A 22,326-nucleotide genomic window follows, 5' to 3' on the forward strand; every position below is an offset into this window, starting at 1 on the left:
TCGGTCAGGATCACGTATGAATGACCCGTCGGCACATCATTGACCGCCAAACTCCGGATGAATTTCCCCGGAGACCTTTGGAGTTCCGGTCCGATAATTTATTTAGTCGGGGAAGGGGAATGATCAGCCCACTTGAAATGCTTAGCTTGCCCGGTTTGTACTGGTAGGACAAGGCACTAGCTAGTGATGTTGCCTAATTCGATCGACGAGGCCACAGTATTTCTCTTTTCGCCGACTTTCTGGCGCTTTAGCGAAGAAATGCTATATCTCCCACGCTCCTTCTTAGTTTCTACTCTGGTCAATACTTATCAGAACTCTCTAGAGGCGCTTTCAACAGGCCCAGCGAGTGGTTTCTACCGTACATAGTACCTTTTAAACAGAATGGTTCGGCCGACCACAGTTCACAGCTCCGCCTGAGTCATACCGCAGGTAGAACTACTTATCCGTTATCGGGGCCTGGCGCGGCCAAATTCGAGAGCACCAGGATGAGTCAAAGAGGAAGTGGCTCGACTTGTGGATTGAGAACGCATACATTGTCCACACGCTCTGTGTATTATTCTAAGTGATTTTCACGATTTTTGGTGTCATATGGATGATCCTAAAGAGACATTTGTTCGGAAAATGATGATGCCGGCCATATGCCTCGAAAGTTGCATTAGGCTATTAGCGGTGCTCGATGTTTCGCATTCTGTCGAGCAACAAGATCGTAAGATATCTTGTTCTTAGTGACCCTATGGCCCAGCCAGTCAGTGTCGACTTGATGCTATTTCCCATAGCACACCTTATGCATACAGGACATTTCGTCCCCCAAATAAGACATTGGCATGAGCAAGTAGATCCTATATCTCCCTTCTAAGCCACCAAGCAGAGCTTATAGGGAGAGGAACGGGGGAGAAGGAACAATTCCGATGGGAATATCCTTACACACAGGCAGGATAATGAGGTTTTGACAGGGCCGCCTGTGGCAGCTCTGGAAACAATCAGCCTTGGCTGCTAGAAATATAGGCATATTAGCTAAGAATGTGTAACAATATTCTTTGGTGCGTTCGCTAACTCGGACGGAGTATACAAGTGGCAGTAGTAGAAAGGGCCTGACCGAACCTCCCACCCGTCAGAAATTAGTGAGATGTTCGGGGGTTTAGTAGACACCCTCTTTGTCTTTACGGTTTAGATTCTTCGCCTTATCATCCCGCTTGTAATCTTTTTGCAAGACGTCGCCTTTCAGATGACTCCCTCCGTCGATATACCCTTACCATCTCGTGTTCAGCCTACAATTCTAGAGATAAATTCCGGGATATCTTGTAACGCAGAAGCAGCATTTCGTTGACGGCAGTATGCATATTGAGTTCCAGTAGCCTCAACAATTTCCAGTATGAGCAGTTGTTACGATATATAGTGTCCTCACTGCCCTGTTTCAAGCCTCATCCCCATACCATTGACCATTTCCAAGCCCACCTATTCAGTTACATCAAAACATAGCAACATACAAATACGAAGGGAGAAAATAGAGGCTCTAGCAGATAAAGTTCGAAGACGGCTAAGTCTGGGGATGAGAAAACGCGAAAGAGTATCCTAGACTCATATGCTTCCATTGAGCCTCCAGATGATACCATCAGCGCTTCACCGTTCACATAAGCAGATAACTCCCGTCATTGCTACTGTCATATATACTAATAATGTTCTTCAGCTACAGAGCATGCAACTTGCTTGCCTCCGCACTACAATCGATCACAATCTACTCGAGTACTCAATTTAGGCCGAGGCCTCATCACGATGGACTAGCTGAGCGAGACAACAGGGGCTAATTACACGTATTCTAGCTTATTCACCACTGGTAGAAATACCCTCTAACCGACCAGGTCGTTCACTGTGCTATCTGGCTTCCTATCACGCAGTTCATGATATCTCCAAAGATACCCATTTCTTATATTGCCATTGTACGTTTTGTAAGGTGGGTTATTGGGGCTGGGAAGGGAGCTGTTTCATATTGTTGTCCCAATGGGAGTGTGCCGTTGTTGTTGGGGGTTGGGGAGGAGCTCAAGTGGGCAGCGAGTGAGTGGTGTTTGGCGCTGTGTATGGCATGACTATCTCTAAGTTGAAGTAGTTGATAGGTATTTTGGTGGAGGATGATGCGGGGTGTGGAGGGGATGTGGGGCACTACCAACTAGACTACTAAATAATTAGTAGTAATATACTCCGTACATTATGGAGACATCCTCCGTTCATGACTTCATGTTCGTCAACTCCTTCTCTGTCATAGAAAATACTCCATGCATTGACGGCGCGTACGGTTTTAGCTCCAAGCCAATTAGATCATGACCTGGGCAGCTGGATTGAGGTTCTTCATGGCAATGGCAATGGAGATTGCGGGTCTACGTTCAGACTAACTAGTGACTATTTGCAGTCTGAATGGTGGCTAGAGAGAGGAAGACTGTCCTTGCAGGTACTTGCATTCTGTATGGATATCTCGATTCAATTAACAATCTATACTATATCACATTCTCAATACTATACGGAACTCCCAAATGTCAAGTTATCTTCACGGAAGACCAGCAGTGCTAGACGGTGCCTCACAAACAATCCTGCGAGGCCGCAAAATGTCTGAACAGCCACCATGCTCCATGCCAGCTGATTCTCCTTCATCGGCCCAGCCCAGACAAGCCACAGATTGAGGATGGTGAGGTTCGTCGACTCCACAATCTGGCCCTGTTCGTTCTTGGTAATTCGCACCAGCCGTAAGGCATGCAGAAGATCCAGAGCAGTAGCCACGAGTGGCGATGGTGGTACGGTCCATTCGGTCACCGATGCATCCAACAGTCCCGTGACGGAGTTGAACTTAGGCAATCGATGGCGTGGACAGGGGATCAACTTAAACAGTTGTGGTGTTGAATATAGGAAGTTGAAGATCTGCGGGATGAAGAGCAGCAGGAGCGTCTTGCTGAAGTGGCCCAAGATGCCAACAACGGCAAACACCATACCCGCAAAGTAGCAGTATGTATCTCCGACAAAGACTTTAGATGGGTACCAGTTATGGCACAACAGCGCCACGGATACTCCAACAAAAGGCAACAAGAAGTATAGGGAGAACAGATGGGAGTCTGTTGCTGGATGCGGGTATGGCGTGATGGGTGCAAGGTACAGAACATCGTTGACGATCAGCAGAATGGCTATCACCAAAGACTGGGCCACTTCCACTCCGTTGATTCCGGCCAGCATGTTGATGGAGTTGGGGCAGAAGATGGCCACAGCCGCCATGTAGGCATAGTACAACCAGCCGAGGTCGATAGTGGAGCCCAGGTAGGGCTGTAGCGGCACTGGCACGACAACTTGCGTAACACCAAAGTCCACGAAGTACACTATGAGCATCGGAATAGCTCCGAAAGCGGGGATGAGGACTTTGTGTCTCCATCGTATATCAAGTAGGTCGTCGCCAATTCCAAGAATGACAATGCATTGAAGTGAAAGAAGACCGGAAAGGTAGGAGGCAAGCTGTGAACTTCCGCGGTCAGTAGGCTAGCGCAGACAAAGCACTCAAAAGTGACAGACCTTTCCATGAGGAAATCGGTGTAGCATTCGGCCAGTCTCAACATGTTCTACCTCAATTACAACATCGCGGTTGCCTCCACCCGAGGTGGCAGCCACTATATCCTTGTAAAAAGCAAAGGGAATGAAGAATATTAGAGCAAGGAGATAGACAATAGCACAAACAGCACCCATTGTTTCCGGTCTAGTAGCAAGCCCATTAGCATTGGCCATTAGGTCGTAATTAGACTATCATACAGTAGAATAAACAAACATGGGTGATCCATACATTTCGGGCCTCCTGGGTTTCGCCATATCTCGCCCTTTCAGGCCTGCCTTCAAGAACACCGGTACAAGCCATCTGATCATACTAAATGTGACTGCGAAAGCGACACCGCTAAACGCGAGCGAAGCTACCAGAGGCGCGCCATCGCCTTGGAAGGTATTCAGGAGGATGCCGACGCAGGCTCCCACCAAGACGAAGAGACGCCAGGTCTCCTGACGAGAAAGAGAGCTTGAGTGTGCCGCTGCCATCGCGCAAATGGTTTGATATGAGCCTATCCCCAGGTCCTCATGCTAAGTAGATTTTCACACCCATCAGGACGCGTAATCTCTCTGGCGCTGAAGAAAGGCAAGGTGGCATCAAGAAGCAAGTGGAGAAATTGGGGAACGAGCTCTATTCTGCCGGCACATGTCTGACCGCCCTTCTTCATCGAGGCGGTGAAGGCAAGCTCCGACCGGCATCGGGAGTGGCTACCTTACCTAAGCTGCCTGAAGCTATCGCATCCCGGTGCTTTCATATGCACGCCTTGCTTGGATTCTATAGGCAATTGCAAGGTCGGGTCTACATAGATCAGAGGAAGGCTTCGACGCCCACCTCTCAGGATTTTGCAGCTAATTTTTGACGCGTCTCTGAATGCTTGTTCCCTGAAGGTGGTGGCTAAAGGCTGGTTACTGTGCACTCTGATTGATTGGTTTGATCGTCTCGTCTCTGATTGGGGATACCGCACACGCCCATCATGGCTGGATTCGCCGACTTTGACGCCGGTCATCGAGACCTAGTCTCGGTCACCAAATTCAATTTCTATGGCAATCGTATTGTCACGGCTTCAACCGATCACCGCATGAAGGTCTGGGACCAGAAAGACGGTGAATGGCAGCTTGTAGATACTTGGCGTGCCCATGACGCGGAGATCCGTGATGTAAGCACTCCCACGGCAGTGGCCCCTGGCTCCTTTGTATTTGGTCTGGTATTGTTGTGTTTTAACTGTTACTCAGGCGACCTGGAATGGCCCTTTCACGGGCCAGCACATTGGCAGCGTGGGTGAAGACATGAAATGCAAGATATGGCAGGAGGATGTTACGCAACCCCCAAATTCAGGCCGGCGTTTCAGGTCCATTTTTCGCATGACCGCCCCTCAGCGCCACCCATTTGTATCAATCGATTTTCGCAACATTGATCTGGAATCCTGGATGGCTGTTATCACTCGCGATGGCTACCTGATGATCATGGAGCCTGTAAGTCCTGACACGCTTGCGGACTGGCAGCCGTTAGATCAATTCAGAGTCTGCACTGCTCCACAGCGAGGAGAAGAAACAAGCTTCAAGGTGCAGTTTCACCATGACCCTTCGGACATTACGCATTCTGTATTGCCTTCTTCCGATCGCAAGAGTTTGTCGCTGGTAGTGGCCGCCATGGACAGCGTAAAGATATATCGCACTGATGCCAGTCGACGCTTTTACCACGCCATCGAGCTGACAGGACATGGCGGTCTTGTGAGAGACATCTCTTGGGCCAATGGTTCGGTGAGAGGATATGACCTCATTGCTAGTGGATGTAAGGACGGCTTCATCCGGGTTTTTGAGGTCTATACCACGGCCTCTGGCTCCGGCTCGCAGACTTCCAATGGCAACCACGCACATTCTTCTTCACAGTCATCATCGATTCGTGCGACAACCCAGTCCGGCATTGGCTCTGCCCTTGCAAGTCGTGCTCCTGTGTCGATGTCCAGTCGTGCTGCACCCGCCGATTCACAGTTCAAGCATTCGTTCAAGGAAATTGCATGCATTGACAGCAAGCACCTAGATGTGTGGCAAGTGGGCTTCTCATACGCTGGTTAGTAGCGGAACCCCCGTCGCTGTAAATCGTTTCGAGTCTGCCTTCAGTTCTAATTAGTCTCTACGCAGGTGATTGCCTCATTTCCTCGGGTGATGATGGTATTGTACGGTTCTGGAAAAAGTCCCTCTCTGGAGAATGGCTTGAGTACGCTGAAACCGACATGGCTTGTCAATAGACACAAGGTCACCTTGCTGTTGCAATGTCGGAACCCACGGTTCCGCCTGGGTTAAGCCCTTTTCCCACTGTGTCTATACACTGCAGGAGCCACACATCCTCATTCTTTCCACACATGTGATGGGCCTTCTTTTCCTGCTCCTTTGGACACTCTGATTTGCCTCTTGCTTCGGGTTGGCGTTTGTTGCGGTCTAGCTATGGGAAGATTAGATCTCGGCTTGTTTACCTTGCAGTCATGCTTGCTCTGTTCGGCATACAAATGATACCCATGGATTTTTGGCCTATATGTCGTATTGTGTCGCGGCGCCTATTTGGTGTAAGGTGGCTCTTTGCTGCACGGAGCTTCCTCAGTCAACCTTCCGTTTCTTGTGTTTGTCGGAAGAGGAAGGGGGTACCCTTTCCGCCAATCCGGCAACCATGTCTGCAACATCGTCTACTCAGAAAGACGCACCATGACACTCGTAGGCCTCCTCGACATCCTCTGCTTATCCTTCTCTATCCATAACCACGTATCATGGCTCTTATTCCGACCTTTGGAACCGGCCTCTTTATCGGGGCCGGCCAAGCTCTGGCTGCCGGTGGTCCAGCATCATTACTCGGTTCATATATACTGGTATTCTTGTTATCTTACTGCTTGACAACAGCCATTGCAGAAATCGCAGCTCACCGACCTGCGCTCAACGGCACTATGGTGGCTCACAGCTATGAATATGGCTCCAGCCACCTCGGGTTTTCTTTGGGCTACCTCAGATGGTATTCCTTGGCAATGATGGTCCCCTTCGAGATCACAACTGCCATGATCAATCTTAGCATGTGGACACCTGAATCTAGCATGGCGGTGCGGATTGCAATGGTCGCCGTCCTGATCCTTCTATTCAATATGCTCCCCCAACGGGCTTTCCAACGGACTGAGACTGTTTTTACGGTGTTCAAGATCATCACTACTGCGGGACTGACGATTTGCTCGCTGTTCCTGGCAATCCGAGGCATCCCAGGAACACCAATACGAGGCTTTCGTTACTGGCACGAACCTGGACCCATGAACGAGTATCTAATTCCCGGTGGCGGAGGGCGTTTCCTTGGCTTCCTCCAATGCTTTCTATACAGCGTGATCTCGTTTACCTTGACTCCGGAGATAACTGTTCAGAGGGCTGAGCGTTCCAACACAGAAGGAGGTCCTAGCATCCTGAGCATGGCCCGAACGGACAGTGGCTATCTCTTTGCCCTCTACATTCTAAGCGCGTTCATGATGACCTTTGTCAGTCCATTTGATGAGCCTTTACTGACCAATCATGGCGCGGGCGCCGGCACATCGCCTTTCGTCGTGGGCTTTATACGCGCGGGCATCCCGGCGTTACGAATTCTGGTGACCGCGTTGATATTCGTTTCATCGGTCGCCTCTGGACGCTCTTTTCTCTACATATCCTCTCGCACACTCTACACCTTGGCCGAGTATGGTCACGCTCCGGCAATGCTTAGGAGATGCAACCGGTATGACGTGCCCTATGTGGCCATACTCACATCTGCACTATTCTCCTTGTTCGCTTTCTTGTCGCTGGCAGAGTCCAGCTCGGTTCTTTTCAATTCATTCATGTACTTCATCACCACGTCCGGTTCCATTTCATGGCTATGCTCGAGTATCATTTACCTTCGGTTCCGAAGGAAGACCGAGGAGCAGGGCTTTATTCGAGTCCATCAGTCTCGCATCCAGCCCTACGGGGTGTATGTTGGAATCCTAGGCTGCACTATGCTACCCATCGCCAATGCTCTCGTTCTTGCGTTTCCCCCGCCATCGTCCGAGGAACTCCCGGTCCAGTCCTGGTCACAATTGAGGATGAGAAATGCTATTCCTGTGTACCTTGGGATCTTGTCGTTTCTCTCGCTTTACTTTGGTCACCAAACGAGGACTGCCATCTTACAACGGAGGCTCAAGTCGGAGGATGAGATGACCAGTCGCCGAAGGTGGTGGAGAATGTTTTGGCCGGAGCGCGTTGGACCATCATCCAGCGTTCCCGTCTCGAATCCCCCGGAACCGTGAGACAGACCACTTCACGCGTTATTCCACGCTGAACCTGTCCCGTACTTGCCTTGTCCGCCTGGGACAAACTCCGGGTTGGCTGCCGCTTTTCCTTCTTGATACGCTTTGTATTGATAGTGCACAGAGAGCCAATCGCTCTTGCCAATATTGTTTATACGGTGCCGAAGCCCTCTTTCTCAATCAATGATATTTGTTATTCCATCGTTCAAGGTTCAAATAGCTGCTGCTGCTATTGCTGGCATATACTAGGGAGTGAAGTTTGAGACGCGGATTAGTAGCAAGACGAAGCGAGGTAGGAAGTTGCAATTAGGCACGCGTAGAGTAGTGCCATTACGAAACATTGGCAGGCGTACGGTTGTTCGTTTTGAAAAACAACGAAGACAGATCAATACATGGGAAACGAGGGAGAAAGAGAGAAAAAGGGAGGGCGAGGAGGGGAGGAAGACTTACTATGCACTGACTACACATCGATACAGTTAATTAGGCCCAGTTGGGGGGCCGGTTCGCCACGCACGGGAACCGGCCTGTCAGCCCCTAACGTATTTTTCACGCACTAGTACTTGCAGTAGCAGCGCCCAAGGAATACTGCATCTCTTCCGTACAGGATGAGAACTATATCAGAGAGTAATTGGGCTTTGGATTCGAACATTAAAAAGTTTTTGAACTACTAGATCTTAGTAGAACAATGAGTCAATTCTTGGGCTAGTCTAATGATGAAGGAATCGTCTGTCAAAACGGGTTGGGAAGGGAAATTGTGCACGGCGATGGGGATGATTTGATGGTTGTTGCTTCGGGTGTCGTTTTGCCATCATCATCATCACCGCTTTAGGTCAGCCTTCCGACTAGTAACAACAGCAAGTTCGTCGTAGCAGCCAACACGACTTGCTCGCTATTAATTTAGGCCACGGCTCCCCCCTCTGTCTCTCTCCCACCTCTGCGAAAAAAAACCCCCCCCCCCCCTTTACCCTTCCTATCAAGAGCAGGGCCGAGATCATGTTATCTGAGCACGCCCGTCATCATATTTCGTTCTTATGATCCCGATCTGCCCTCTCCGTCAATTATTGTTCTTCCCTTCCCTGGCAAGTCCCTCGTCCGCCGCCTCTCTCTTCACCCTCCCTCAGCTCCCTCCCTCTCTCCCTCTCCCTCCGGCGTAATGCTCGATACCTGATTACCACTCACCATACCCCCACTGGACGGGTAAATGGGGTAATTTTTCATGGGCCTAGCAAGCCTTGGGGAGGATCCCCAACTCACTAACCAGCATCTTTCGGGCTTTTGATTTTGATTTTGGATTCGGATTTCAATTTTCCTTTCCAAAATCATCAGTCGTGCTCACAGACCATTTCTTCACTTGTTCCCCTTCCAGCCCTCTCTCCCCTTTTCCCATTAACTTGCCCGAACAACCCTCCCAGGTGGACGATACCTCATAAAACTCTGGGGGACCCCGGCGATTCTGTCCCGTACCTCTCCTCCATTTGCTTTCTCCTCATCTCTCCCCCCCAACCCACCAGATCCTCCGAGTATGATATCCTCGGATATTGCATCCACCCGGGGCCCGTGACGGTGACTTGGGCTTGCTCTCGTTTCACTATTTGAGTTGACACCTTTGTTCATTCTTTTGGAACTACAGCACCTTCACCGGACACTTTAATTCGGCGTGGCTTTACTGTGAAGCATACAGCCGCTCGTCGGTGTTGCCGCCTGGATTCAGGTACAATAAGCGACCAAAGATAACCATTTGATTTTGCTCATCACTTGACATTGCTCTGATGCTAACTAACTAGTGTTCTCTCGTGACTAACATTATCTCTTTTCTTTTCTTCGCGTTGCTTTTTCTCCTTTCTTCTTTTCTATATTTATCTGATTGTCACCGGCCTGGTGCTTTACTTCGTCTGCATTGTTTCCTGACCGCTAGGACGGCTAGACAACGCATGCATGCGTTGTAAGGCGGCTTCACTGACCTACGACAGGCTGAGACTTTGGCCCGAAAGTGCTGCTAAAAGATCCACAGCCAAGTGAAGTCTGGTTTTTCCCTTCCCTTGATTTTGTTTTCGTCCGTCCTTTCTTCTTTTTTCTTTTTTTCATTTTCGTTTTGCTTCTTTTTCGTTGCCACTCCATCCTCCACAATGCTAGCACTGGGTATGGGCATAGGGGGCTTGAATCTCCTTTGCAACCTGGGATGCCTGGATTATGCCTGACTGGAGAATGACTCTCCCTCTCCTCTGATGACAGTCGAGCTATGCCCAAAATGGGACTTGGCATGATGTCTACCCCGATTGGGGGCTGAGAGGCACTGCTCCTGCCGGAACCAGACAAGCCGGATTCTCCACCCGAGGTTCCCCCCAGGCAGCCGTCACAATGCTGCCTGAGCCCTCAGGCGTTGATGATGGGGTGCCAGACTTCCCAGGCTGGTCAAGGGTTGTTGCCAGGTCTGCTGTGGTTTCCCTCCCCCTTCTTCGAGTCCAGTCTGGGTTGGCGTGGGTTCGTTTCCGGCCGGCCTCGCAATCCTGCCTTTTTCCCTTTGGTTCCCCATGGTCCCCCCCTCCCTTTCGTCCCCTCGAGCTTCCAATTCGTTCCTCGACCGGCCTGTCCGTCGTCGGTTCTGTCCCTTTCGCTCTTCCACGATTTCCACCCCCCCCCCCTCATTCTTCAATTCTGCCGTGTGGATTATTAACGTTCCCCCCAACGGGGTTACAAGGGTGAAAGCCCCCCAAAAAGAAACAAGATAAAAAAGAAAAGGGACAAAAATTACAGGCAAGGGAAATTAGGTGCAATCCAACTCGAAGCTGTTCCCTAAACGCACTTACCAACCCAGACAATCGGCTCCCCCAGAACCTGGACGGGTGGGAGAAAAAATTCCACGCCATTCCCTTTTCACTCTGGGTCTTGGACGCGCCGCTTGAATGGCCCATCCGTGGCTTTAGCCTCTGGCTCGCTCTCGCTCTCTCTCTCTCTCACTCTCTTACGCTCTCCCTCCCTCTGATCCTCGCATCCTCTCCTCTGCTCTCCTTTCTTCCTCTTTCGCTTGCTTGCCCTCGCCTCTTCCCGATTCACCTTCTCGTGTCTCGACTCTAATTCTCTCTCGTCGTCCACCTTTCCGTCATCTCATTCACCTCTTCCTTGCCGACCCTGTCTTCCTTTTCTTGTCTTTGTCCCCCTACTGCTGACTATCCTTCCGAGCGTCATCCTCCTTGATCTCTCCACCTTCTCTACTCTCTTCTCCTTCCAGCCTCTTCGTTCCTCCATGCGATTCGTGGTCCGTCCGCCTACTCACAATCATCGGCTTCCGATCCTCGCTTTCTTACTTGCCCACGGTCGCACGCGCCACCGAGGAAGACGACTCCACTGAGACTTCGACCAACTTGTCCCTTTCCGAACCTGGTGTACCCATACGATCTTTCGCAGTGATCCGATTTTCTTATTGCTGAGCAACCTCTACTGGCCTTCCTCGTCGTGCGAGATCCTTCCCTTCCGGTATTTCCATCGATAAAGAGGGTGGCACATTGTGGACTTCATCACCTGGCTTCATCGTATCCCAAGGTCGACCATCCCTTTTTGTCACTGTGAGACTATCGTGAGAGAGTCTAGGTCAGGCGACGACTACCAGTGAACAACAGGTGATATGCGTGCTGGGTTTTGACAGGTTCCCGTAATACCGTTCGTCCCCTCGAACCTTCAACAGCGCATCTTTTTTTTCCCTGTTCAGCTGAAGAGGGGGTATTCTGTCGGATTATGACAGATACCTCCCCAGTCGCCATCACGCATCCAACCACGGAGCCCCCTTCGGTCACCGCCCCTCTGAAGTCGCCCATCGTTAACGGCGCTGTTTCTGACTCGGTCGCCCCTGACGAAGAAGAGCCGTACACCATCAAGTGCATCTGCGCTTTCCAGGATGACGATGGTAATACGGTCTTCTGCGAAGGGTGCGAAACCTGGCAGCACATTGAGTGCTATTACCATGGCCGGGATGTGCCAGAAGTCCATAACTGCGTGGAGTGCGAGCCACGCTCTCTCGATGGCCGGCGCGCTACGGAGCGGCAGAGGCGTCTCAGAGAACAAAATGAGGGCGGTGACCGGAAAGCGAAACGGTCGGGTGCGAAGAGTCATAAGAAGAAGGTCAAGGAGCATGGTGATCAGGTAAATGGCTTCCATCACCGGTCAGAATCTAGCGCCCGGGATCAGCCCCTTGCGAAGAAGGTGAAGACCAGTCATCGTTCCTCGGGGTCGGTAAGCTCTGTGTCTAACGCACCCAACTTGTCCTCCGATGCGCGCAAACGGGCAGCACCCTCAATGAGTCCGACCAAGACATCAGGGCCTTCCATCCCTTTGTATTCGCACGAATTTCTTCATCTTTACGATCAGGGGAAGGATTATACCAGCATAGACAGCAACCTGTTTGTCAATCTGCATCTTGCGGCAGACTTCGCTTCCTGGGTCACGGAGCCGGATGCTGTTCCCCGCATTACCAATGGACGCTCCCCAAAAGAAATTTTCACGTGGTCTGGTGCAACGCTCGACAGGTCACGCTGGCCGACATTGTCTACTGAGACGATCACCGACTCGAGCATCGAGGTGGAAGGTCAACATCCCACTTGGAAAATCCTCAAGACTCGCGATCGTGTCGGCAAAGATGAAATTGTCGGTGAGATTACTGGCAAACTTGGTCTGTTGCGGGACTATTGCCTCGATCCCAGTAATCGATGGCAAGAGCTTCGTCATCCTGAGCCCTTTGTCTTCTTCCACCCTCAGCTCCCAATTTACATCGACAGTCGACATGAGGGAAGCGTGCTTCGCTACGTGCGCCGCTCATGTCGACCGAATGTCACCATGAAAACCTATATCACGAATCAGGTAGAGTACCACTTCTGCTTCGTTGCGAAGGAAGACATCGCTCCAGACTCGGAAATCACGGCCATGTGGTACCTAGATCCTCAACTCTTTGAGTCTACCAATGGTACGGTCAAGCAAGAGGCTAGTGACAGCACGCACGATGCGCCTGCGATCTGCATCAGTAATTTCCTCTCCCACTTTGGCGGATGCGCCTGTGTCCCTCCCGCAAACTGTTTCATGTCTAAACTTGATCGACGACGTCACCCAAAGATGATGGATGCGAATGCGAAACAGTCCAGTGCTAAGCGAAAGAAGACAAAGCCCAAAACGAATATTTCTCCGCCTGCAACCACAAGCCGGGCAGGGAGTGAGACCACCAAGAATCTTGATGAGGATGATCAGGCCGATAGCCGTTCTGCATCAGGCTCCGTCCGAGGTCAAACTCGTAGTCGGGATCTCACCCCTACGTTACAGACTCCTACCGAAGCGTTCCTGCTCGGGGAATCGGAACTTTCAGCGCGAGACAAGCGTAAGATCGCTGCAGCAGAGAAGAAGTTTCAACAACTGGAACATGATCAAGCACAGAGAAAGAAGAAGCGCGCTAGCGGCCAATCCAGCCACGGTCTGCGCGAACGCCAGTCGCACTCTCCTCCCTCGGGCGGACCTGTGGGCTCGTTTCCCGGAATGCGTCACGGCTCCCCGCGTAAGACGTCCGGCAATCACAGCACGCCTCCTGGGCGGTCCCCTTTGGGGCGTCTACATTACGTGGACTCCGCTATACAGACCGAGCCGGATGCTAGCGATGGTATGGTTTCGCCTTCTCTGCCATCCCCACGTCGACCCTGTTTCGTGCCTCTTACTCAACGGTTGCTGAAAAGGTGCTATTCCGACCGCATCAGGCTCGAGAAAAGCACATCTCCTGTTACTCCTCGAACTACTCTTGTTGACCATTCTGATTCTTCCCCGGCTTCCGCGAGCCCGCATGAGGCAGCACCGTTAACAGCCACAACCCCTAGCGTATCTGCAGACCACCAAGACACAGAGATGAGGGATGTTGATTCGCCGCTGGAAGCCTCGCCATCCCAGTCCGTTACACATTTCGATGCATCTCCCCTATCAGGACGGGGATCGGTCAAGCCGCCCTTGCCGCCTCCCTGGCCATCAACTGCAGCGCATAACGCTCGGATACCTAGCAATGTTGGACATAAACAGCGCTACACTGATCTCCGCGTTCCTCTGCCCCCTGCAACGCTACCCCCACCCCCTTCGGCCATCAGCCCAGGGTCTACAGCTCCGTCGGTGTTGTCCTCACCTTCAACTGAGGTGACCTCGCAACCCCACATCCCCACCACACCGATTTCTGGCGTGGCAGGCCCTAGTCCTGTGAAAAAGAAACTGAGTTTGGGTGACTATCTCATTCGCCGCGGCACCATGACCACGCCTACGTCTGAGAAGACCCAAGCTCAAGCAACCGCAATGCTCCCGCCCACACAACCTGTGCCACCTCCGACCAGCCGTGATGGAGCTGCTGCTGGGCACAACTCTTCCGCGGAGGCCAAGCCAGAAGAACGGGTGGCGCAGGATGTCAGCATGAAGGATTTTGCCGGTGCTACGCAGACTTCACACATACCCTCAGCGACGTGACGATCTGATGCTATTTCATGTGGACTACTACCCTGAAAGCCGGGGTTTGCACGATATAATATGCGTTGATTACTTTCTTTGAGGAACAATTTCTGCGAATTTGTTCTTGACTTGATTCCCGTTTTACTTTCTTTTACTTCGATTTGTACACGATGGGACTTGACAGGCGTTCAGCCGGCGGAGCGGTTTTGATTTGACCGGCGTATTCGGCGTGTTGGAAAGGGAGCGGGCTCAGGGAAATACTCCGGATGGGTTTATGGGCATGGGAAATGGTTTTTTTCTTTTTTTCAGGAGGACCTTGACGGGTCATGATGTGAGCGCCTGCTTCACGATTGTCATTATTATTGTCCGACTTTCTCTTTTTCCTTTTATTTTCCGTTCTCCTCTTCTATTACTAGGATATTTGTGACATGACTTCCCCAGGCACCGAAACTGACGGGCTCTACGGAATGGATCATGACGAATGAAAATTCTTCTTGAATGTTAATCAATGGAACCAATCCCGTAGCTGAAGGCCTCGATACAGTATCCATCCAGAGGTACGCATTGCTGGGCTGAATCCAAGGTATCTTGGTGACGTCAGTCAAGGTCCCATTGTGCACTGCATAAGCTTTGGATGGCTTTGTGGAAACCGGGTTCTTGATATAAAGGAAATTTCAAGCCCAGGAATGGACTCGGGAGGGTTAAGTACTCCGGATATGCAGGGACTTCAATTCTTCCTGGAACTTCAAGAGAGAACCTGGTGAATTCATATCTACTTTAAAACGTTTTCTCTCCCTCTTAGAAGCAAGACTTCCTTCGACAACCCTTTCATCATAGTCAAGACTCGAGGTGCGGGCCAGCACGCGGATAAAGAATTACCAGGAGGCGCGTCTTGTACCTCGAGACTTTTCCCGCTTACGCCACCCAGCGAAGCGTTGAATCCAATTGTCTAGACGTTTTGTTTACTCGGTATTCCTAAAGCGGTGTTCAGCATGTCTCGGCCGTTCCTGAACCATTGGATGAGTCTCGTGGTGCCACTGCAATGCTTCTATCACACTGCATTTTGATTACAACGTGCCGCCTGGGAGTCAGATTCTCATCATTACTGGCTCCCTGTTTCAGGGCGATATGGTAGGGAGGAGTAGCTATCAGCCGCTCCAATGGGCTGGTGTCCAGCAACAAGATTATGTTTCCTTCCTTATATTGGAATGAAAGAAGGTCCGGCTGAGTATTTGTCCGTCGACGATGATGACGATGACAAGCTCTTGTCAGTTACAGCAAACCACATAGCAAGGTTGAGAGATGCCGGTTGTCATGCTGACTCGGGATACCGGACACACTACATATTAATGATCTATACTTATAGTTACGAGTCTGGATCGGGTGTCCAGACAAGCTCATCTAGGCGCTATCCGGCTCCACCGGCCCACTACGAATGACGAAGCCGGGTCGTTGGTTGCCTGATATCATTTCCATTGCATGAACATCAAGACAAGATTGACTGTCGGCTTTCGGGTTTGCCGAAAGAGACAGGCAAGTACTTCCTTCTCATTTATCAGGAACAAATATATATTCCCGTGATGATGCCCAGCATGGATCCTGGTTGATTCAGAAAATTCTACAGTTACTACTGTCTTCTCCATTGAACAAGAATTCTTTCCTCTTCTCGGTCTATTATTAGCGCATCTACATCATGGTCGTCAATATCACCGCCGAAGATCCCCAACCCACCATCCATAGCCACATTAATGGCACTACGGAAGAGATTCTGGATCGGCTGTGTGTCACCGAGCTTCTGAAGGGGTGGCCGGTATATCGAGATGCCTCTGAATGGGCCCACTACCGGAACTGTTTCGCTGAAGAGGCTTACATTTTTACGAGTTAGTCCTCATTCTTTATTCCTTAGTCTCCCTTATTCTCTAAGGTATACCCTCCCGAATAACTCACTAACATGTTCTCCTCAATCTACAGCATGGAGTGGCGGCATGCCCATTGACGAATTCATCGAAGTCTCCAAAAAAGGCCGCCGAAACGGCGACCACATCATGCACCGCGAAAACGGCACCCTCGTCGAGCTGAACTCCAAGGCCGGCCGCGCCGTAGGCAAAATGAAGGCCACCATCACCCAGCGCTTCTCGTTCGACGGCATTGAATTCGACGTCGAATGTGACTGCCGCTTTATCATGTGGTGCCAGAAGGATCCGGCTGGGTGGAAGGTCCACTACAAGCGCTTGTTCTATGAGAAGGATAAGAGCATTCCTGTGGATGGCAAGCATGTGCCTGAGTTTTCGGAGGAGGAACTGAAGCCGTATCCCTATGGTTATAGGTATTTGGGTGCTTCTCAGGCGAGACTGGGGCATAAGATCAAGTTGGATTTGCCGACGATGGAGGATAATGATAAGTTTCGGGGGATGTATGAGGCGATGGAGAAGTGGTTGAGGGGAGAGGATATCAAGGAGACGTTGGGGATTCCCGTGTGATGAACTCAATGGGAGGATGGAAAGGTGTCTTGTATGTAGTTTCTTAGTACGAGGTAAATAATTTAATGATGATCGTTACGTTTATAAGGGCTAATTAGTCTCGTTAGGCTCTGGATGATTCGTTCAATTTTGAACCTTGAGGGATTGCGGGGTAGTCATACACTTCAATTTCTCGGGGATCTCTCTTGTTTCCTCTCTCATCTCACCTTTTTCTTTACCATGATTATCTACACCATCATCTCTCAAGCATGGCATCCCATGAGTTGACCGAGTTTAGATCTGGACAGCCCTCATCCCATACATCAGTCGAAGAGTCCAACGGCTCCGCTCGTCCTGAATTGGAGCAACCTCCACTGCCACCGGTGGATCAGGGTAAAGGTGCCTGGTTGATTCTCGCTTCATGCTGTTTGATTCAGTTGCCAGTTTGGGGTACGCATCGATAGACCCAACTGCAGCTATATGCCTGCTCATGCGCGACGTCCAGGGTTTTCCCTCGTTGCTGGTATCTTTCAGGAATACTTTGAGACGCATAATGGCCTCCAGGGAGGTAAAGGAGGGTTGGCAATCATGGGAACTACGTCAACGGTAATGTCGTGTTGGATTACCCTCACTTTCACCAGATGGCTGACCTCTTTCCTTTTCTACATCATAGGGAATCCTCTATCTCCTGTCGCCCGTAACATTCACGCTCTTGACCCGCTACCCACGTCTCCCCAAGTACTGTGCCTTTGTCGGACTGGCCCTCAGTGTCAGCGGCTCTCTGCTCTCTTCTTTCGCCACAACCGTCTGGCAGATGATTGTGACCCAGGGCGTGATCTGTGGCCTTGGAAATGGCCTCGTCTTCAGCCCGAGCACACTCTACCTAGATCAGTGGTTCGTTCGTCGTAAAGGGCTTGCATATGGAATCATGTGGGCTGGTAAAAGTATCTGCGGCGTAGCTCTGCCCTTCATGACAAGTGCCTGTCTTGAACGGTTCGGAGCAAGGACGACTCTAAAGGCTTGGACGGTAGTGACGGTCAGTCTTCTGCTTAGCCCACTATTCTTGCTTAGACTGACTAGGCATCGTAGCTACTCACCCTCGCTGTGACCCTTCCTTTCATTAGACCGCGAATTCCTCCAGCTCCCTCTACTACTCCCCAGCCTCTGAACCTCGCTTTCTTGAAACTGGCCACATTCTGGATGCTCCAGCTTGGTAACATCATCCAGAGCTTCGGCTACTTCTTACCTAGCACGTATCTACCGTCGTACACAACATCTGCAGCTGGCCTGTCAGAGACCACAGGGACTCTCCTGGTGGCACTTTTCAACGCCACCTCTATTGTAGGTGGTATAGTCTTGGGATCTCTTTGTGATCGTTTCGCTGTCAGCAATATCATGCTGCTCTCCTCCATAGGCTCCGGGATGTCTGTCCTGTTGTTCTGGGGACTATCGACATCATCCCCATCTGCAAACTTTCCCCAGGCCGCCATCGCCCTCCTAGTTCTTTTCTCCATCACGTACGGATTCTTTGCCGGGGGTTTCAGTTCCACTTGGTCGGGTGTGCTCACCCAGGTCAAGCGCGAGGTTCCCTCGCTGGAAACAGGATTAGTGTTTGGGCTATTAGCTGGTGGAAGAGGCATTGGCAGTGTTATTAGTGGTCCGCTAAGTTCGGCCCTTATGCAGCAAGGTTCCATCACCGGGCGAGAAAACGGTGAGATCGGGTATACCACCGACTACGGGGCATTGATTCTATTCACTGGAGTGACAGCTATCTTTGGAGGATGGAGCTGGATGTGGCATCACCGACAATTCTGTTTGTGTTGATAGTATAACTCATCAAACAAGTCAAACAATAACAATCATATATACCCAATAAATCGTTCTCCCTTTCAGAGAAGTTTCGACAGCCCGCGGATATACGACCATGTACAGGGCGGACGAGATCACGTGCACTCCGCAGTTCCTGCGCATCTCGAAAGCTACGAGTAACACCTCCCCCAAACCTCATCCATTGCTCAACCTCCAGCATACAATATCAAACTTCCGGAGCGGTAGCATCATCTACCAGTTCTCCTACATTCACATACGCCACCATGGCCACCGATCCCTCCCTGCAAGATCCCCTCCTCTCACTCCGTCGCGCCATCGCAGCCGGCAACCTCCCCACGCCAACAACCTCCAGCGACCTCTCCGACCAGAATGCGACCGACGACCTCGCAAAAGCCACCCATCTCTACTTCCAACATCCCCTCCCTCAAACGATTCCCCTCACAACACCTACCCGCTTCGTCTCCAGCTCCTCCGACTCCGCCGTCGACCTCCGAAGCATCTTCTTCGCGTGGCAGAAGAAAGATGTCGCGATTCCGGAGTACATTGCCTCGGCGCAGGAGCTTAACGAGTCGCTAAAGCAGAAGGAGCGCAAGGAAGGCGAGGAAGAGGAGAAAGTTCAGAATCTGGTTTTCGTCGAGCGCTTGGATCTCCTGACTTGGTTGGAGGGCGCGTCGGATGAGAGTGAATACATTAAGCCGTTGGAGGGTGCAGCTGCTGCGGCCGCGGCCGCGGCTTCGGCTGCTGCTCAGGCGCAGGCGTCAGCGAATATTGCTTCGGGGGCTGCTGGTGGTGTTTCTGCTGTGCCGAGTGGTGCTCCTGGGGGTGCTGCTGCTGCTGCGCAGACTCAGCAGGGTAAGGCGGCTAAGGTTATTGATCCTAGATTGCAGGAGATTTATAATGGGGAGCGCAAGATGGGGGATCGGAATAGTGTGCTACGGGGGATTAAGCCGACGGTAGGTCTATGCATAGGGGAGAAGAAGGGAATGTTGGTCATGTTATACGGTATGCTAATAAGGGATCATTGTAGGACTTCTCTCACGTCCGCAAAACCGCCGAATCTATGCTCGGACGTAACCGCTCACGGCCGGGACAGTATCCTGCTGGTGTGAAAGCTGGCAGCAAGCCGCAATCCATGGTGGTGCCGTCGCCATCGGCCGGCCTGTCCCAGCCACGCAAGGCAAGCAAGACGCAAGATCCCATCATTCTCCTTTCGCCCTCGGCCTCATCGCTCATCCGCATGTCGAACGTGCGCTCCTTCCTGCAGGACGGCGTTTTCATCCCGCCCGATCACCCTACTCTTTCCATGTCGAACTCCAATATCCTCTACATCTCCCGTCCGCTGCGCATGCACTCGGACCCGTCCAGCTCCTCTCTTCGCCCCGGTGGTGGCAGCTCCTCGCAGGTCACGTCCCGGAAACCTACCCGCTTTATCCTGGTCGATAGCACGGCCAACTTTCGGCCGGATTACTGGCAGCGTTTGGTTGCCGTGTTCACCACGGGTCAGACCTGGCAGTTCAAGTCATACAAGTGGTCCTCGCCGCCGGAGCTCTTCAAGCATGCCACGGGTGTTTATGTCGGTTGGCGTGGAGAGGATATCCCCCGGGAAGTGAAGAGCTGGGGCCGTGGTGTGCAGAGCTACGCGGTCGAGCGCTGGGACGAGAAGGGAGGAGTCCACGGGGCGGGCCGGTGGCGTGATCGGGAAGTGGTCGAAGGGATCTGGACGGCGATTGAAGAGGGAATGAGACTGCGAGGCTGGGGATCAAAGTAGAAACTACCCACCGCGTGTGTCATGTTTCATCCACTCCTTCTTCCTCCTCTCTTATCACCCCCCAAAAACCCAATATTAGACCTATCGGTCCGTGCGAACAGGAGCAGCGATGAGGGATAATTCGAAACACGCTTCGTTTCAATCCATTCAAACACTATCTCCATCTTTTACTCTTTTCAGTTTGCCCTCCGTCGAAACTTTATGCCTCACGCCGAACGGACCCCATTTTCCATCCTACGGGATCCTGTATCAATACCAACTTCCTTCCTCCCCGATCTTACCTACCAACCTACCTATCTCCTGACAGACTAGCCGGCTAAACAAGCCGCAAGCCGCAAGATTGGCAGAAGGAGAACCAAGAATCAAGAAAAAGAAGAAACATCCATTCATTGAATCCCCCTGACAATGAAATGGAATGAAATGCCAGCCCCCAAAAGTTAAACTCCGAATCTTGCTTTGGCTCTCGGAAATTGCGCCCCCCGAATCCGGAGTTAACTCCGGACATTGGAAACAAGCGAACTCAAGTCGGCTATGCTGATCTTTCTCATCCCCTTTCTAGTTACTTTCTATTTATTGCATATGTCATTGCTAGCTAGCTAGGTAGTCATTTGTTACGTTCGGGTTTTTCACTTTTCAAAGGCGTATGTTATGTATGTGTTGGTGGCATTTCTATTTATTCCTTTTTCTCTGGCGTTACGTTGCGTTGCGTTGCTCTTTTGAATCTTAGTTTCTGCCTGCTCCCCCTTTTGCAGCTTATCTATCTTTAGAGTGCCTAAACTACGGTGTACTTATCTATGATAAACTTATTTCGGCTATGGATAGTGTATTCTTACATACTTTTTTAGCTAGATAGGCAAATAGGTAGCTAGGTTCTATAGACAGTTTAACTCTATTCTAATCTATTTATATATACTACATTTACTGTAGAGAGTACTAGTATTTCATGTCATCGTTACTACTACTGTTGGTTACTGATAAAGGAAAGCAGTGCTTAAATTTAGTAGTATGAGCAACTAGTAGATATATGCATGCATACACACATGCACACCTACAATAGCAGACACCGTCAGTAGTTACTAGTAGATAAACCTTCACCCCTCAAAAAGAGGCGAAACGATAATAAACTGACTGATAAATTAAAGGAAGATAGATAACTAGCTAGTTAGATAGCACAGGCCATACAAGCAGTCCTCAATACAATCCATACATACATACATACATACACTTACACATACACCACTTCATACACACATACATACAGCCAAGCACCCATTCACCTATCTTTCCAAGTAACTAAATCCATACAAATACTACGTATTATATATACTTGCATCAACTATACTGCTATATTCTATTCCGTTTAAAGCCGCAGATTGAGTATAATGTATGTAGGTCATGTGGTTCACATCATCATCATCATTATCATCAGGCTCGTGTTTAACTTAAACCACGTGTCAGCCATGTGCGGTGGTGCGCATTTAGTTCGGCCAGTTATAATCTTCCTTCATCTTCCAAGGTTTTATAGTATCTGTGTATTTGGTGTGTATGTATGTATGGTCACAATGGAAACGAATTACTTCGGTATAATTAGTGCTTTGGTACTTACTAGTAGATCGGTTGATGATATAGGTCAGTTAAGAGAGTGCCTAATCGATGAATACGAGATCTGGCAGTTGGGGTCGGGTCCGCATAATTCTTACCATTTTAGGTAGAGGTACTAAAAGTAGGGTTCGTTGGATCTACTATGTCTAAATCTGAATGTTACAAGTTACAACTGTTGCCTAAAGTCATTGAAGTAGATCATGTCTCTGAATATTTATTTCTGTTCTTTAAATTTATTTCTCTGATCGCGAGAGGATGACCCTCGCCTATTCAATCAGGTAGATAGATAAAAGGAAAAAGCCACACTCGCTGTACCCTGAAAATGCAAATCAAAATGCGCGTATCCATGCTCAATGCA

General features: G+C 50.5%; 7 protein-coding genes across 7 annotated transcripts; 6 read left to right on the plus strand and 1 right to left on the minus strand.

Moving 5' to 3' along the window:
• Window positions 1-2,431: 2,431 nt before the first annotated feature.
• ASPBRDRAFT_38888 (UDP-N-acetylglucosamine--dolichyl-phosphate N-acetylglucosaminephosphotransferase) lies at window positions 2,432-4,144 on the minus strand. The gene is made up of 3 exons (XM_067624024.1): window positions 3,921-4,144; window positions 3,547-3,847; window positions 2,432-3,489 (listed from the first exon to the last, which is right to left on the minus strand). The coding sequence occupies exons 2-3, from the start codon at window positions 3,754-3,756 to the stop codon at window positions 2,509-2,511; spliced, it is 1,191 nt and encodes a 396-aa protein (XP_067483681.1). The 5' UTR covers window positions 3,757-3,847; window positions 3,921-4,144; the 3' UTR covers window positions 2,432-2,508.
• Window positions 4,145-4,541: 397 nt separating this feature from the next.
• Window positions 4,542-5,816, plus strand: ASPBRDRAFT_192576 (putative nuclear pore protein (SEH1); the record flags this gene model as incomplete). Its single annotated transcript, XM_067620500.1, has 3 exons — window positions 4,542-4,724; window positions 4,801-5,638; window positions 5,710-5,816. 3 exons carry the CDS (start codon window positions 4,542-4,544, stop codon window positions 5,814-5,816), a joined length of 1,128 nt encoding a protein of 375 aa, XP_067483682.1.
• Window positions 5,817-6,329: 513 nt separating this feature from the next.
• Window positions 6,330-7,853, plus strand: ASPBRDRAFT_117077 (putative proline permease; the record flags this gene model as incomplete). The annotated part of the gene is made up of 2 exons (XM_067617051.1): window positions 6,330-6,414; window positions 6,469-7,853. 2 exons carry the CDS (start codon window positions 6,330-6,332, stop codon window positions 7,851-7,853), a joined length of 1,470 nt encoding a protein of 489 aa, XP_067483683.1.
• A 3,732-nt stretch (window positions 7,854-11,585) lies between these two features.
• ASPBRDRAFT_118243 (putative PHD finger and SET domain protein) lies at window positions 11,586-14,327 on the plus strand (the record flags this gene model as incomplete). The annotated part of the gene is made up of 1 exon (XM_067617156.1): window positions 11,586-14,327. The coding sequence occupies one exon, from the start codon at window positions 11,586-11,588 to the stop codon at window positions 14,325-14,327; it is 2,742 nt and encodes a 913-aa protein (XP_067483684.1).
• Window positions 14,328-16,002: 1,675 nt separating this feature from the next.
• Window positions 16,003-16,789, plus strand: ASPBRDRAFT_52048 (nuclear transport factor 2 family protein; the record flags this gene model as incomplete). Its single annotated transcript, XM_067626837.1, has 2 exons — window positions 16,003-16,189; window positions 16,281-16,789. The coding sequence occupies 2 exons, from the start codon at window positions 16,003-16,005 to the stop codon at window positions 16,787-16,789; spliced, it is 696 nt and encodes a 231-aa protein (XP_067483685.1).
• A 248-nt stretch (window positions 16,790-17,037) lies between these two features.
• On the plus strand, window positions 17,038-18,649 carry ASPBRDRAFT_170409 (putative MFS monocarboxylate transporter; the record flags this gene model as incomplete). The annotated part of the gene is made up of 4 exons (XM_067619681.1): window positions 17,038-17,218; window positions 17,274-17,374; window positions 17,442-17,804; window positions 17,858-18,649. The coding sequence occupies 4 exons, from the start codon at window positions 17,038-17,040 to the stop codon at window positions 18,590-18,592; spliced, it is 1,380 nt and encodes a 459-aa protein (XP_067483686.1). The 3' UTR covers window positions 18,593-18,649.
• Window positions 18,650-18,861: 212 nt separating this feature from the next.
• Window positions 18,862-20,366, plus strand: ASPBRDRAFT_26900 (CDC73 C-terminal domain-containing protein; the record flags this gene model as incomplete). Its single annotated transcript, XM_067622313.1, has 2 exons — window positions 18,862-19,551; window positions 19,626-20,366. The coding sequence occupies 2 exons, from the start codon at window positions 18,862-18,864 to the stop codon at window positions 20,364-20,366; spliced, it is 1,431 nt and encodes a 476-aa protein (XP_067483687.1).
• Between the last annotated feature and the right edge of the window lie 1,960 nt (window positions 20,367-22,326).

The sequence above is a fragment of the Aspergillus brasiliensis genome, assembly GCF_001889945.1.
Source record: "Aspergillus brasiliensis CBS 101740 unplaced genomic scaffold ASPBRscaffold_2, whole genome shotgun sequence".
Lineage (NCBI taxonomy): Eukaryota > Fungi > Ascomycota > Eurotiomycetes > Eurotiales > Aspergillaceae > Aspergillus > Aspergillus brasiliensis.